Source organism: Eurypyga helias, unplaced genomic scaffold (genome assembly GCF_000690775.1).
Source record: "Eurypyga helias isolate BGI_N326 unplaced genomic scaffold, ASM69077v1 scaffold32303, whole genome shotgun sequence".
Taxonomy (NCBI): Eukaryota; Metazoa; Chordata; class Aves; order Eurypygiformes; family Eurypygidae; genus Eurypyga; species Eurypyga helias.
The window spans coordinates 36,663-52,866 of record NW_010239871.1 but is presented as its reverse complement, the minus strand read 5'-3'; the positions used below and the strand labels follow the sequence as shown (position 1 = coordinate 52,866).

The following is a 16,204-nucleotide window of genomic DNA, read 5'->3' as shown; positions in this document are numbered from 1 at the left end:
TGCCGTGACTCCCCGCCCTTCCCCGAGCCGCGGCGTGCCTTACTTTGCAAGCCACCCGGTGCGGGCAGAGCTTCCCGAAGCCCAGGGGGGGCTGAATCCGCCGGAGCAGGGTCACCACGTCCAAGTGTTTGATCCGTCCCCTGGAGAAGAAAACACAGTGAGGGTCGGAGCCCTGGACCCCGTGATGGGCACAGAGCGTCTCCTTTTCCCGGAGCGTTACCTCCCGTATCAATAGCCCCAAGCCACTGGCTTTGGAGACTTGTGCCAGCGCGGAACAAAGCGCTGAATTCCCTCCTGGGCAGCAGCTGGGCTTCGTTTAAGTCCTGTGAATGGCATGGCAAAAGCAGAATCCTCCCAGGGAAGGGAGGACAGCTGCCAGAGCCAGAGGTGGGGCTTCCAGCAGGGGACACGGGCGGGTGGGAGGAAAAAAAGAGCTTCCCGTATACAGATGGGAAGGAGCAGGATGTCATCTGGACTGAGCAGCTATCTATTATATGGCTTCAGCCACTGCAGTCCTGCCTTCCAACAAGCACCAACAGTAGCATCTGTTTGGTTAACAAACAGTACATTCGTTAGAATCCTGTGCTTATCCCCTATCCATATTAAAAGTCCCTCTGGGCAGCCACCGTGGATGGGAAGAAGGGTTTCATCACGCGCATCACTGATAATGTGACACGGCCTCGCATATTGCAGAACCTGAGCCCAAATTAATCTTGACGCTGTGTCTCATAAACAGATCTGCTTTCAGTTTACACCAAGATCTCTTTCCACAGATTTTGCATTATGAAGGGGGCTTTGCAATTACGATTGTCAACCGTACCGCGGTGCCGCGGGGATCTGAATGCACTTTAAGCCTAAGCATGTGTCAAACGGAGCATATAATACCGAGCGTCAGTTAAGCCCTTGCGCGAGTTGTTCTCGTGTAACTTTAAATCCCTGCAAGCCTGCCGATGCGAGTGACCCCACAGACAATGCAACGCGGCCGTGTGAAGGTACAGGTTGTGGTGGGCCTACATGACACATGACACAATGGAGATTTGAGCACAGCAGCTCTGCTGTGAGCAAAAAGTCAAATACAAGAGCCGCAGCTCCAAACACGCAACAATAAACTACCCTCTAACCTCCTTCGCTCAACCTCCCGCTGCCCCTCCCCGAACAGTCTATATCTGCCCCCGACCGAGAGTGAAGCCAGGTAACAGTGCAGCCTAAAAGCTGAGATTTTTGTGTCTACCCTTGCACTGCTGGCTTATGGATTCACCAGCGATACCTTGGGGTTCCTGCAGGAAGAACAAGGCACTGGGTCTAGAGAACAGGAAATAACGGGCCTGTTCTCCTGAGGGGCTCTGATATCCAGGCTGGGTTACTTACTTGGCTTCAGGGTCATACTCTGCCCAGATCCTTTTAAACTCATCCAGGTGGTGTGGTCCTAAAATGGACCAGTCCCGTGTCAGGTAATCAAAGTTATCCATTATAACAGCTACAAAAAGATTGATGATCTGCAAACAAGGACAGAGATGACTTGATGGATGAGGCAGGCAACAGCAGACTTTACCGGGTTCTCCATTTAAGGTCTGGATTTGGACTCGTAAAACTAGGAAGCCGTTGGGGTGGGTTCTGTATTCCCCCATGCCAGCCCCCCAGTTTAAATGGGAAGATCCCAGGGGCGGGATAATCTCAGGTGGTCACATCTTGCTCTTTCCTCCGGAACGGATGAGGCCCAAGTTTGCTGAATGCTTAGACATCCTGTGATGGCTTTTTATTTACCTGTGTCTTTGCCTAGCAGAAGGGGGTAGTGGTGGGAGAACCTGGGATTTATACTCTGCAGGCAGTGGGGCTGAGATAAAAGTCCTTTCTTCTTGCCCAGGACCAACACTTTTAAAGCGTGGCTGCTGTTTGCTGGGAGAGTTTTGCGCACTGATGCCAGCTGCAGAGCATGTGCTGTCGCTCTGAGCAATGCCACATTGCCAACACGGAGCAGATGCAAGTGGGATATGTGTATTCTCACAGTCATTGCTGCTGGCAGGGGAGGAAAAACCTGCTCAGCAGCCAGAAGGAAGGTAGGAGGGAAGGTGGGAAGTGTGGCTGAGGCGTTGCTAGCCTCAGCACAGCCCACAGCACGCTAATTTGGTTTTCTCATTGAGGGGGAGGGGGGAAGAGCGCTCCTTCGCTGTGCACAAAGGATTGGGATTGGAAGCAGAGCATCCCCCAGAGCTGGAGGGAGGCAGGAATGGTGGTGACCAAGGGGGTGTCGTCACTGAAAGGGTGCTGCTGGGAAAGACCCCATGGGGAGATTTCCCCTCCTTGAGATCATCCTTCTGTTGTGTAGAGTGCTGATATTTGGGGAGGTGGGGGCGCAGTCTGACAGCGGGCAGGTTTCGGTTGCTGGGGCGGACTCACCAGGAAGGCACAGAGCATGTAGAAGCTGATGAAATAGAAGACAGCGAAGCTGCTGCCACAGGAGTGATCGGCTTCGGTGGAGTTGGCCGGCTCTGACTCTGGATCGCACTTCTTGTCCGGGAGACACGCCAGCATGATTTCCTGCCAGGCCTCACCGGTGGCACACCTGGGCATGGCAAAGGGCAAGGGAAAACAGCGGTGACCTTCCGTGGGAGGGAGACTGGCACATCAGCTACCTGTTCCTTCTCCCATGAACATTAATGGGAATTTGGCCACTGAGGTCAATTAAGAGCAAGTTAGGCCAATGGCCGGGCTTTGACATACACTGGCACACCCTGCTCCTCTTTTTGGCTTTGCTGCCATCATCTGCATGTTGTTCCTGACTGCCTTTGCCTACTCTGGGTACGGGGCTGTCATGTTCCAACCAGCCAGAGTCACCGAGACGTGTGTGACGTGACAATGGATCGCCTGAAAAATCTCCATGAAAATGAGGAGAGTGTGTCAAATTTGTGCCAACTCCCCACCCCTTCAGCCCCCCTCCCTGGCCCTGGCACACCTGGCCACAGCTGGAGTGGGGTGACATGCTAAGCTGAGCTGGGCATGGCCATGCCCAAGCACAAGTGGGAGTTCACATCCCCTTCCCTGCTAAAATAAGCTGGAAGGCATACTGGTTTGGTTTGAACGAAAGGAGGAGTTTGTGATGCACGTCAGCATTTGAGAGTGCTGAAAACCGGCTGCCTTCCTTCGGAGTAGGAGGACTCGCCTCCCTCGCCAGCACTGAGCGTTGGCCAGTGTCAGCTGGCAGGGTGCAAGGCTGAACGGGCTGGTGGCTTCATCTGACGTAACCCCCAGGCTCCCCCCGGCTAAGGGACAGCGCGTTTCTACTCACCTCGTGAGCGTGACACGGTGGAAGGGGAGAAGCCGTGCCCAAGAGCAGAGGAATCGTGCTCCCAGACTGACACAACCCAGCGCTGTCAGACACCCACCTGAAAAGCAGCAGCACTGCCTGGGGGAAGGTCTGGAAGTTGTTGTTGCGGTTGATTTCTGTGGTATCGTTCAGCGCAATTTTACCAAATACCTGGTGGAAAGCAGAGGTTTTTTTAGGTTAGCCCTGCAAAACCCCCAACCCTCTTGTCACCTGTAGCTCTTAGCCTCACCCTGACTCTGATATTTAACAGTACCTGCTCTTCTCTTAAAACATCTTTTCCACAGGTCTTTCGTACATGCTGTTGCTTCCCTTGCTTGTGCTTTATCACCAGAAAAGCACTCATTTTGTAACAAGAGACATCTTTTGTTAAAACAAGAGATCCTTCCTGATTTCATGCACTGTGAATACGTGATACGGAGCCTTATTTTAACAGGCGCTCGTGGGGAGAGGGGTTCAGCTGAAAGAAATCAATAACACAGAAGAAAAGGCTCCTTCCTCCATTGCTTATCTGTCTTCACCAGGAGGAAATGACAGCAAAAGACCAGCAGCTGCAAAGACTTGAGCTTCCAACTCTGTGGGGTGCCTTGGATCTTCCCAGAACAATGTAAAGTATGTGTCCTCGGATCTGGAGATCGTCCAAATGCTTGCCCTTCTAGTAGCCACGCTTGTCACCAGCAGGTGTTTCAGCCCCGGCACCCCCCTGAATGCAGCAGCGCGAAGATGGTGACTAGATTTGCCCAGACAGGGATGGCTCACAGCTTCCTTCCGTGCCCAGCCGACTGCCGCGGCAGCTCCATCCAGCCGCAGCACGAGGCCTGCAACCACCAGCAAACCTGCTCAGCGGCCTGCCCTCGGCTGTAAGGCCCCCAGCGCGGGAGAATGTCACGCTTCTTTGAAAAAGTCGTGTGTAGCTTTGGCACCGGGACCCAGAGCTTAACAAACCCCGCCTGACAGCGCGGGCTCAGCACGGCACACTCAGTCAGGACTATTTATTCCCCATCGATAGCAACATGACAGAGATCTCGAGGACTGAGAGCTGTAATCTCGCAGCCAAAACGAGCAGCAGGAACAGAGCAGCTCTGAGGGAACGCGGAGCTTCTTTTCAAGCAAAATGTCACTGATAATTAACACCCCAAAAGAAACGACGAGGTGGAGAGGACTGCGGGGACAATGGCGGGGAGGCCATGCCAGACGGGAGGGAGGGTCTGTGCGTGGCAGGGGTTCCTCATGGATGCGTGGGCCTTCCCCAGTCCCGACCGCCCCCACGCCGCGGGTAGCTCTGACAGCCCCAGCTGCACTGGGGAGGAGCAGGAGCACAGATTAAATGCTCAGAAGCAGTTTGTTCTGAGGCAGCCCATATTTTTCATTTCAGGCAAGCGTAAGCAAGGGAACTTCCCATGCTGGAAGTCTGATTTTCCCTTCGACCCTGCAGCTTCCCTCACACACGGCGCACCGGCGGCAGCAACTGCGGGTGCTCTGCATTAGGCACCTACAAGGAGCTGCAGGTAGAGGTTCCTCTCTCATGGCCTCTTCAGTCTGTGCCTCCTGGGCCACAACACAAGTGGCTTCATCCATCAGCATCAATTTGGATTTTTCCACTCGGGCACATTAGGTAGTGAGGCTTGAATGTTGTCACGCTCCAAGTCAGGGAAGTACCTGAGATAAAGCGGTAGGTCTCCTTTATGTGGGAAATGCTTACCTTTTCATCAGAGCTGGTACATCTGGTCTTTCAAGGTAGTTGCTTAATGGAGCGAGGAAGGCTTTTCCTCCCTACCTATCCCTGTGTGTGAGGGAACTCCATGTGGGAGCAGGATCAAGAGAACAGCTCGCAGAATGTCTGAGGTGCCACTTGGATAAAAAGTAATGATAACAGGTCTGTGGGCTCTAAGCAAAGAGGGAAGATGAGAAAAGTTGGTTTTCTCATTGGAAGACAGGAGGGCAGGAAACAATCTAGTAATCTAGATCAGTGTGAAAGACAGATGTATGATCTTCAGGCTGCTGAGACGATTAAAACAGAGTCTTGAACATAAGCCAAGGATTAAATAGCCAACTTAGAAATAGCTGACAGAAATGGGAATAGAATTACAGAATAAAATATCTAGCCCTGGCAGTGCCCCGACCATTGTAGACCCCATCTGTGTGGGTGCTTGGAAGCCATTTTTAATGCCTTGTGTAGCTGCACAACACTAGTGTAATACTCTCAAGCGATTTTCTGTATAGCCCAGGTAATCCTGTAAGATCTCGGCCATTTCAGCTAGTTAGGTATTAAAGGCAAAACTACCAAGTTTACAGTAGGACCCTAGTAGACTAAATGACAGCTGTAATTACTGGGGGCAATTGAGATAACCTATGATAATTCAAGAGAAGATTAGTTTTATTTTTCAAACTAGGGGAGGATAGATGGAGTCTGTGAAAAGATGATAACAGGAAACAAATTAAAGCAAGGGCACAGAGGTCAGATGAATTTTGTTACAAATTCTGTCGGCATTGTGAAACCAAGAAGCTGTCATGTTTGAAGACCTCTGGAAACAATTACGCCATGCCTTTCTATACTTTGGTCTCTGGTCCCAGATGGCTGACTTGTCTGAGATCTTTGATTAACACCGAAGTGGAAAGTGAAGCTTAGTTTGAAAAGCAGCACAGCAAAGGAGGCTGGGACTGTCACAGACTGTGCCTATATGACACGCTTTCTTCAGTGGTCTGTATGCAACACCAGTTCTTTGCACAGATGAATGCTCAGGCTGGTTCCAAGTTCATTTTGCAAGCTGAATAGGATATTGTATTGATGTAGCTTCCTGAAGAACTGGCACAAACACAGAGCGTCGGTACATTGGGTCTGATCCCATATTTACCTTCACGGGTGTAAATCAAAAGCTGCTCTTTACAACTCAGTGGAAGTTACACCAGTGTGAAAGTGATGCGAGAGAAAAATAGGGTTTGTTCAGTGCAGCACAGCCATAAGCCCACTGAAACAACTATTTTTAACCAATGAGCGAGGCAGTAAATCTCCTTTTCCACTGCTCCTGGGCGTTCCTTTGAGAGTGTGGAGGGCAGGCATGGTCATTTTGCTGTTTCCATATTGCATTCTGCCATTAAATGGGTCGTTTTTTGTTATTTTTCTGGAGTCTGTTGTGCTCCTCTTGGAAGGGCGTAGGCAGACAATGTTTTCCAACCCAGGTTAGCTGCCATCCTACCTTACTGGGCGAAAACACGATTGCAATCCCCTACAACCAACCACCTATTGATCTAGTTACTTTATAGGTCAGTTCCCAGAATTATCAGGGGACGACAAGACAGGGCTGAGCTCTTTAGCATCACTTACCTGCATCCCGATCACGGCGTAGATGAAGAACAACATCACTATTAGAAGAGCCACGTAGGGGAGAGCCTAGAAATAAAAAAAAAAAAAAAAAAAAAAAAAAAGAGAGCACTGTGTCCCCACCGAGCCTGACACACCGGCTTTGGGAAACTGGACAGAGGCTGGCCCCGAGCTTGGGGTCTGTAATTCGCCCAGGTGGCCACTAGATGCCTCTACAGGCCCGCGTTTGCTCGCCCTCTGCCACCCAGGCTCCCACGCGTGACGGTGCTGGCCCTCCATCAGCCCTGCCCTTGGCGGGGTGAGGAAGGCGAAGGCAAACCCGCTACCTACAGCTGCTGACCCACAGCGAGGGGAAAACTCTCATAACCACTATTACTCCGGCACTAACGGCAGCGTGACTTTTCTGGATCCAGCCCTGGTGACATAAAAACCTCAACAGCGGCCGAGAACCAAATTTGCGGCTTCTGCTGCAACGGCCGGTACCCTCCCAAGTGCCTAAAGCAGCACCAGCGTTGCACCCTGTTGTGCTCGGTGTCTCTGAGGCTGTCTGCAACGCCCTAGGTGCCTGCGACCTGCTGCTGAGGAGGGAACGCAGAGCCCCGATGCGTGTTTCTGAGGGCAGAGCTGCCTCCTAAGAAGAGGCCGGAGCACTCGGCAGAGTGCCGAGAGCTATCCGTTTCCTCCACCGCTAGCAGGAATCAACGGCGCAGCTCGGGACCTCGCAGGCTGTTGAAGAGGAATTTTCTACTCTGCTGCTTTTGAAATATATAGGGCTCAGACCAGAGATTTCCAGACCGCGCTCCAGCGGCAAGGAGTACGGTCCCTGGTCTGGGTTTTGAATGCCCCATTTCACAAAGAGCCTGCAACGTTATTATTTTTTTAAAATGTGAGCTTATTTACACGTTTTAGGTCTAAATTCAACAGGGCTAAATCCCATAGGAAGAATCGAGGGAAAATGTTCACTGACCACTGTGGAGATTTGACTAAGATCTGCAGAAATCATCTCAAAGATATCTGTACATTAAAATGGCAAAAATTCAAACCTTTAAACAATGTCTGTAATCATCACCTTGAGGGTCAGGGGCAGATTCCTCTGCGTTTTATGGGGTCAGACGAATCTGTATGATTACCCCACAACGTCAGTGGAGATACACCAGCTCAGAACTGGGCTCCAAACATTGATGATGATGATGATGATCTATTTGGGACTTGATACACACAAGACCTAAGAAGAACTTCTGAGAGAGTGTCCAGGCAGGACTGGGGGTGCATAACCTCACCAGTTCTTCTATCTTTCTAATGGGGATGGGAGAAGCGTTTTCCCTCCTTGCTGTCTGGCCCTCCACTTTCTTTCCCACTCCTCCCCACTGATGCACCTTCCTACTCATCTCTGCCCCTTATTCCCCACGGCTCCTTCAGCTCCCCACCTCCTGTATTCCACTCTCCCGGCTCTGTCCTCCCTCGTCTCCATCCTTCCCTGGCTTTACCGCTTTGTCCTCACGATTCCCACGGCCTTGCCTTGCCCTCGGCACCCCTCTTGCTTCCTACTCCTCCCACTCACCAGCCCGGGCTCTGTTGCTATCCCTGCGGGCGGAAACCCCGCTGAGCATTTTCCCACCACAGGCTCCTCTGACCCATCCCCAGCTTGTATTTAAGCACGGTGCACCATGCCCACGGTAGTTACGATGGGATCTGAGCTCCAGCACGACTTGGTTGCGTATCAGGCTGCCCTGTGTGAGCACAGACACCTCCTAGAAGCATGTGGGGACACAGGGAAGAGCCCGTGCCAGACAAAGTCTGCAGGGATCCCAGATTTTGACAGTGGGAGTGGCTGAGTTAAGTGCTCTGCACAGTGGCTATTCTTGGCTACCAAAGGAGCCTCCCAGTAGTTGCAAGAGGAGGAGCTCTGAGCAGAGAATACCATGTTATAAAAGGCTTTCAAAGGAAAAGGCACTTGCCTGCAGTGACTTTTTTTTTTTTCCCTCTGCTGTAGAAGATATCTCCCTTGATACTTTCTCCCATCACCCTACAACCCTGCCTAAAGCGACTCTCCAATCAGAGGTCTGAAGGTCACTGGAGGGAAGTACTAGGCACTCCCTTTCCCATCCATCTCATCCCCTCCAGCCAAGGGCCGTGGCAAGCTGAGCTCAGGATAAGAGCGAGCTATTGCTAAAGAGGCTGGAGGGGCACAGGGACATGGGGAGGAGAAGCAGGAACTGGAAAGTGTGACTCTGTCCCCTGCATCGGGGATGGCTGAGCGGTGCCAAGGGAATCTCATTCCTATGCATCCAGACAAAATGGTTCCCACTGGAGCCACCCAAATAACAACCTGGAAGTTAGCAACCATGTAAGCAGTGGAAAAAGTCGCTGTGGTACGGATGTGTCAGCAAACCGCCGGGCAGTATTAGATCCTCTGGCAGTCAAGGAGTGTGCAATGTGAGATCCTTTGCGTGAGCCTGGTGGTCTGGCTACCGAGACCACCCGAGAGCTGCGCTGGAAAAGGTCCAGATCGCTCCCTGGAGCACACATGTGCCACTTCTGCTGACAGAGACCGAAGTCGTGGTGACGCAGAGCGCTGCAGGCTTTGGTCCCAGCCTGTGCTGTAGCTGGTCAGGTTTAAGTTTTAAGCTGTGGATCAACTCCTTTCCCATTTCAGTCAATGAAAATGTTGTCAACCATTTAAAACCTCAACCTGAGGGGTATACTGTTGCTGTTTCAAGACTTGTGTGTTGCACAACTCCTCTTTCATTGTCCAGTGGTGTGTCCTCCATCTTTTCTTATGTTTTGACCACCATTTGTATGTCTGTGCTGTCTTTCCCTGGCACTTCCTCTGGACCTGCCCTAGCTAACACCCAGGTTGGGCTGGTTTAGTAAATCCAGGTCGAGTACTTGTTAAATGCAGGAATATGCTATAGTTCATCTCTAACTACCATTTTTTCTGTATGTGGCTAAGTTGGGGGCTGGTTTGGAAGCAGTTTTTCTAGCAAGTAGCTATCTTCTGGTGTTTGTTTCCCCCCAGAGGTGATGATTCTTACCCAGTCTGATCTCCTTAAGTCTATCTACTCTGGTACTTTACCCACCGCTGAAGTGCAACCTGCCTCCAGGGCAAAAGCAGCAGCAGTAATAACTTGGCATTGTTACCAGGGCCGAAGGTGCCAGGCCAAAAAGGTGAAGTTCTTCCTGGATGAAAGCATGGGAGTCAGTCACACACCTCTAACACTCACTGGAAATCCCCAAAACAAGGCTTAAGGGAAACTTAATTGAGACCCAGGCCTTTCCCATAGCTGTGGATTTCGCTTAAAAGAACAGATACAAAATACAGCTAAAACAGAAAGGAAAGAGGAGATTGAAGGGTTACAGACAAGCGGTAATTGAGTTGAACTGAGCTATCAAGGCTGTTCAGGAAGGTCTCAAGCAATTACTCATGCTTTAGAGATGAGACTCATACCCACGCAGTCATCCCCTCGAGCCCCCTCTACTTGACTTGTGCCACGTGCCACTGGCGCACACAGCTCTGACCAGCCGCCCCGGAGCTCTGGCACAAGCCCTCCCCGAGAGACCACCACGGGGAAATAAAAAGGAGTTAGGTCTTACTTAGAGACAAGTGAAAGAAGAATACCTGGAAGGACTTGATGAAGGTCCAAAGCAGCGTCCGGATGCCCTCCCCTCGGCTCAGGAGCTTCACGAGACGCATCACGCGGAAGAGTCGGAAGAAGGTGATTGAGATGCGAGAGTTTTCCTCTGCGTTCTGGAAGCCATTGGCACAGAGGCAGGAGTTACAACAGCACGGGAGGAACAGGGGCCCTGGGCCACAAAGGACGCTATGCTGAGAGCTCACTGCACTGTTCCTTGTCCTGGTACTGCTCCCTGGGTGTGCACTGCCCTGGTATCCCAAGGATGGGCCAAGGCCGGTCAAGCCTGCCCTCTCTCCCACGGTGGTGGCTTCTCTATGGGGGCTGTCCCTTCAGATTGTCTGGACTTTTGGGGATTAGGGATGTGTCACGCTATAAACCTCTCCATTACGTCTCCTCCTCGCATTGGGAAGATGCATTTCTCCTCTGGCATTGTACTGGAGGAGAAAGATACTTTCTCTTTTGACCCATCTCGGGTGTTCTACCCCAGCAAACGCCTCAGCCAGCAGTTCTAATGAATCTGGTGTCGGGCATCAAGCCAAGTGCTGCTTGCTCTGCCGGGAAACAGTGGCAGGTGCCAGGTCTGCTGCGGGGTGCGAAGCCCCATGGGCAGCTGCTGGCGTCACTGGCAGCCCCTCTGTCCCCGCTGCTGTGACCATGCTCCTGGGGGCTGGGCCGTGGTCGCTCCCTCCCACTGCTCCCTGTTCGGGCCTTTCGCATTTCTCATGACCCCTTTGTATTTCCCACAGTCTGCGCACTGACTGTTTTTTTTTTTAAAAACATCTTATTTTGGCTTCACTGCTACCGTTCAAGTGTGCAATATTTTAAAATAGTCTTTCTTCTGGCCTGTTTTTGGTTTTTTTTTTTTTTCCTCACAGCATCTGCTTTGTCCCTAAGCATTTTCCCCTGGGCCCATAACCTCAGGAAGGTTCCTCAGCCTTCACACACATGAAGGGACTGTCCATCCGCCTGAGCGCTGCCGTGGTGGCTGGCTCACCTGGACCTCAGCTCAGGACCCGCTGCCTAGCTCGAGGGGAGGCCAGCCACAGAAAATGCCGTGTTTCCCCGTTCGTTAACTCCCTAAAATCCTGTGCAAAGCCAGTGATTTCCACCAGCAGCACTGTGGGAACGTGACCTCCTGTCACAGGGGGAGATAACACTGTCACCCTGCCACTTGACCTGCCGTGGAGCAAGGAAGTGCACAGAAAGCCCCTCTCTGTCCCCGCCCAGGCTGCAAAGACTGCAGTTTGAGTCTAAACGCCACCGAAAGAGTAACATTTAGGAGGAAGAAACAGTGCAGATCACCCCAGCTGTTAACTACTCACCACTGTGTAAACCAAGAGAGAACAGACCCTTTGGATTTCCTGTCACCAGGCAGCAAAACCAGCCGCTGCTCACCTGTCCGCTCCTGATAAACTCCAAGGCACGGGAACTGCCTGGACAGACGTTTCTGGGGGTAGATGTTCAGCTGAGGACGCGTACCCCTGCGCTGTGTGCGCTCCTGTTTCCATCCCAGGATGAGCAGACTGGTGCTGAGCTCTGCTGAGCCCCAGCTGGAGCCATACCCCAGGTCCTGCTGCGCAGCCCTGGGGGAACGCAGGGGGCATAGCTGCTCGCTTGGTGTGTGCGAAGGAGGGAATGTGGCCACCAAGAAATCAAAAATCATGGCATTCATTACTCTCAGCACTACAGTCCCAGAGGGCTAACCATATGGTCACACCCCCCTCCCAATCCTACAGAAGTCCTACAGCCTCCCTTCCACTTTCACTAAGAAGCTAAACTCCAATACCACCGAAAAGAGAGCTGCGGTCCAAATTTAAAAGCTGTGTGGACAGCAGTGCTGCTGTGGTTGTGACAAAAAAAAAGGTGTTTTCTTATTCCACCTGCTCCTGCTTTTGTTGGCTTGGCCCCTTTGGTTGGGACATGGGTCTGAACTGTGGTTTTAGCACTTCTTCATCTTTCCTTGCTGAGAGGAGGCAGCTGCTGAATGTAGAAAAATATCCCTGTCCTCCTAGGGTCCTCGAGTAGGCAAAGGCTAAGCAGCGGATAAAATAGAACAAATTCCTTCCTGACACAAATCTGAAACTTACTGGAATCAAACCACTTAACCAAAAACACTCAATGATGCCTCGGGAGATTATGGTCATTTTAAGACTAGGTGACTACAGATTAGCCAGTGCTTGAGTAGCCTTGCTCGCTTCCTCCTGGCTTTCATCCAGCTTTTTGAAAGGGTATCCTTGCCAGAGGAGGGAGGTTCTGCAAAGTGGCAATCCAGAGGCTGGAGTTAAGCAACTCGGTTGGAGTGGTGTGGGAACCGCTTTGTACACCAAGGCAGCAAGCAGAGTTTGTGCGCACTATTGCATGACTTAACTCTTTTTTGGGCAGATTACAAACTCCAATGTTACAGTGAATCAGCTTATTGACGAGGAACTTCAGAGTCCCAAGCGTTCTAGCGTGGAAGCTTGGACATGGAGTAGCATTGCAAAGTCAATCAGCGCCGCACTGGTAGTGACACAGTTTGGCGCTAACAAGAAATCTTACCAGGTCTAGTTCTCTCTTGGTGATTCATTAGAAGGCAGAACGACAGTTAACTTGACCAAAGGAAAGCTCAGGATGCACAAGAGATACACATGTGCAGCATATTCACAGCTCATGTGAACACCAGACTCACACCAATACACGACATGGCAGCTTCATGCACAGATAACTAGGCTGGGCTTGAAGAGAGAACTCGTGATCACGGGGAAGAGAATAAAGGAGTGTGTTAGAGAGAGTGTCACAGAAGCTGGGAGGGTGGTCTGTATTTTCAGTCTTACCATAGAGGAAGAGCATTGGGTATGTTCAGCTGGCTTTAAAGAAAGGCAGACAGAAATAAGCTGTAATAAGTCTCCAATCAAGAGCCCTGGTAAACTAGGTCTTGGCTAACACAGGAGCAACAAAATGGCAGAAGAGGGCAAAAGGGAGTTTGAAAGAAATGCACAAGAGGCTGGGCTTATTCCCTAGGATGCCCAGGATCAAAGCTGGCCATGGCAGAAGTAGGTACAACTCCCACTGACTTTGATGGAAGCTGTATCCACTACCACCACATGTGGATTGCACCCAGTATCTCCTGAGTGCTCGACATCCTGCCATCCAGGCCGTGGAGGTACTGATATCGGTAAAATGTTGTCGTATCACTACTGTCACGTTCAGACAGGGGCTGATTTAGCTCCCCAGCTCGGGTCCAGGCCATGCCTGCACAGGGACCAGCCAGCTTCTAGTGCATCAGCCTGATTCGCAAACTCGTAACATCCCAGTGCTAAAGCAATGCCTTCTATTTGTATACCCCCACTCCCTTACACATAGTTCTGGGTGGTAACGTTGTTGTTGCTAAAACAACAGGTTGGGACAGGCTAATCAGCTCTTGGCACCCCTACAACACCCACAGCTTGCTGTACCTTCACCCACCTCACAGCAGAGCTCCAGGGATACAAAGGAAGTGCCCCCGGAGGCCAAGCTAAGCTGAGCTGAGCCTTGGTCATGCCTGGAAGAGTCCAGTTGCTAAAAACCCCTCTGCCTGACATTTTTTGATTAACTTCTGGGGCCATTTCCAATATCGAGGGTAGTTCTACAAAACACCCCAGGATGCAAATACCCTTAGGTGTAAGAAGCAGAATTGAAAATTAAATAAATCCAGCTTTATCAGGAGTCCTTCGGTTCAATGGTAACATAATCCCTCAGGCTTGACCTCTACCATATGCTCCATATGCCAAACCCGTCTGTCACTACTTCCTGTAACTACATCAGCAAGGCTGAAAACGATGTATTTCTTCTTCTGCCAGTGGCAGAATTCACCTCTAGCACCATGGACGACTCCTGCAGCATGCTTCTGCTCTCCGAGGACACTGCACTAACCAAACTGGCATTGCATTACCTAAACAAACCCTGCAGTTTGGATGCACAGCCTGTCTGGTGATGTAGGCAAATGAGAACAATTAAAAACCCGAGGTACACTTAATCATACAGTGTTCTTTCGGGTTAACCCATTGGTTTGGTATTGTCACCTTTCATTGCTGTTATCCTCCTCTTTCCCCTCTTTGCTCTTGTATTTTCTTGTCAGACCACATAAAGGCCAAAGTTGGCTCGAATACCAAATAAAGCAGCAGTGCCCACTGAGACGTCTCTTATAGACCAGGCACAGATTTTAATTTTGTGTTGCTGGGCAAACATCTCCTTTCCAGCAAAGAGTTTCTCTGTCCCATCCTCCTTCCTCTTTCTAGCTTTGCAAAGCATCTTTTCTAACGATAGAAGGAGCCATATTCTGCTAGTTGCTGCATTCCTGGCAGAAGGAACAAAGCCCCTTCTAACTAACTGAAGGAAGCCCAAAAATCTTCTGCACCTTTCAGGATTCTCTACCCTTCCTGGCTGACAGTGTTGCTGCATCTGTCACTGACTGGCTGAAAAAGCCTTCTAAGTTCCTGTGGAATTATACACCTTTATTGTAATTTTGAAATTGTTAGTTTTTCACCAGAAAACATAGATAATAGTAAGGTAACAGAGTAAAACAATATGTATAAAAGGATGTGATTGTGTAAGGCACTGTTGATCTGGGATGCTCAACTCAGAGGAGTTGGCATCATGCTGAAAAACTGGAAACCAAAGGTTCTGAGTACCTGTGGCACCGCTTGGAAAGTGAAGTAGAGGTTGACTTACTCCTTTCTTGTTCTCTAACTGGCCTGTGTTTTAAGATGGAAACATTTTCTGATATCCACAAAGGTTTCAGCGTGGAACCAAATCCTACCATTTTCCACCTGTGCCAAAAAGTCACCATATGGACCTGAGCTCAGATCTCTAAGAAGCCATTCCTAGGACTTTCAAGTGGGGCCATTCCTAACGATGAAGCCGAGAAAGCTATTGCTAGATTTTCTGAGACTCTTCAGCCTTGCAAGTGATGTGGGCATGCCAATTTTGGGACAAGGTCAGGCACCCCAGCACCTGAGAACATCGTAGTCACATCAGTTCACAGGGATGGAGGTACGGTGATAGGTACTTGGAATCAAAGCCAGTGGCTAATGCCCATCTGAAATGGGCAGGATTTCATTCCTGCAAACCTCAGAACAGTGTGCAAAAGCAAATCCTCATCCTGTTTAATGTCTTTGAAAGAACTTTTGGAGGTGCTACAACACTTAACTGAAGGCAGCCTTGGCTGTGCTTTGTTCTACTTGCAGCCTTCACTTCTCCTGCATGTGGTCTAATCTGCAAAGGGACCTCAAGCACTCTACCCTGCTCTTGTCATTCGGGGCACACAATTGAGTGAGAAAGGGCAGCAACAATAACCAAAATCAGTCAAGAGAGGATGCTCTGTGCAATTTCCATCACAGAGGAAAGGTACCTGAAGTATAAAAAATCCAGGGGCATATTAAGAGCGATGTAGAAGGGAACCTGCAGGCTAAGAGTGGGAAGAGAAATATCTGCAGCAGGATGCGTCTGTGTAAAGACGCTCCATGGGGATGAGTGCAATGAAACTGCCTGGGCTGTGTTTTTCTCTTGATGTCACCATATTTAAAAAGGTCATAGAGATGCTAAGGAGCAGAGGAGGTCAAGAAACAGAAAAGCATGTTCTAGAAGCTGAAGTAAAGATTCAGTAGGACAAAGACTGAGGGATCCCCGAATAACGTTTGAAAAGGCCCTCAGAATATTGCTGCCTGCATGGATCTCATTTTAACTCTGTTCAACGTGTACCAGAGCACCAACATTTTAAACAGACACATTGCTCGAGCTGCTGCTAACCCATCTGCATTCTTAAAACCACTACAGGCACAAAAAGGGAAAGGCACAGCTTACGTCCATCATGAATTCAGGATCCCAGGTAAGGAAGTCTCTGGGCAAGAAGACAGGTTTATTCAATGGAGAGAGAGTTAAAATCTCAGAGACCACAGCACCAAGGAA

General features: G+C 50.3%; 1 protein-coding gene across 1 annotated transcript in view; it reads right to left on the bottom strand.

Annotated features, from left to right (window-relative positions):
• Nucleotides 1–43: 43 nt before the first annotated feature.
• Nucleotides 44–16,204, bottom strand: part of LOC104507117 (voltage-dependent L-type calcium channel subunit alpha-1C) — a gene marked incomplete at its 3' end in the record, with an annotated part of 51,187 nt that continues 35,026 nt past the window's right edge. Inside the window, exons 3-8 of the mRNA XM_010148294.1 lie at nucleotides 10,264–10,392; nucleotides 6,648–6,713; nucleotides 3,384–3,475; nucleotides 2,398–2,563; nucleotides 1,369–1,496; nucleotides 44–140 (exon numbers count right to left, since the gene is read on the bottom strand). Of these exons, the coding sequence (XP_010146596.1) occupies nucleotides 44–140; nucleotides 1,369–1,496; nucleotides 2,398–2,563; nucleotides 3,384–3,475; nucleotides 6,648–6,713; nucleotides 10,264–10,392 (678 nt within the window). The remainder of the gene's footprint in view (nucleotides 141–1,368; nucleotides 1,497–2,397; nucleotides 2,564–3,383; nucleotides 3,476–6,647; nucleotides 6,714–10,263; nucleotides 10,393–16,204) is intronic.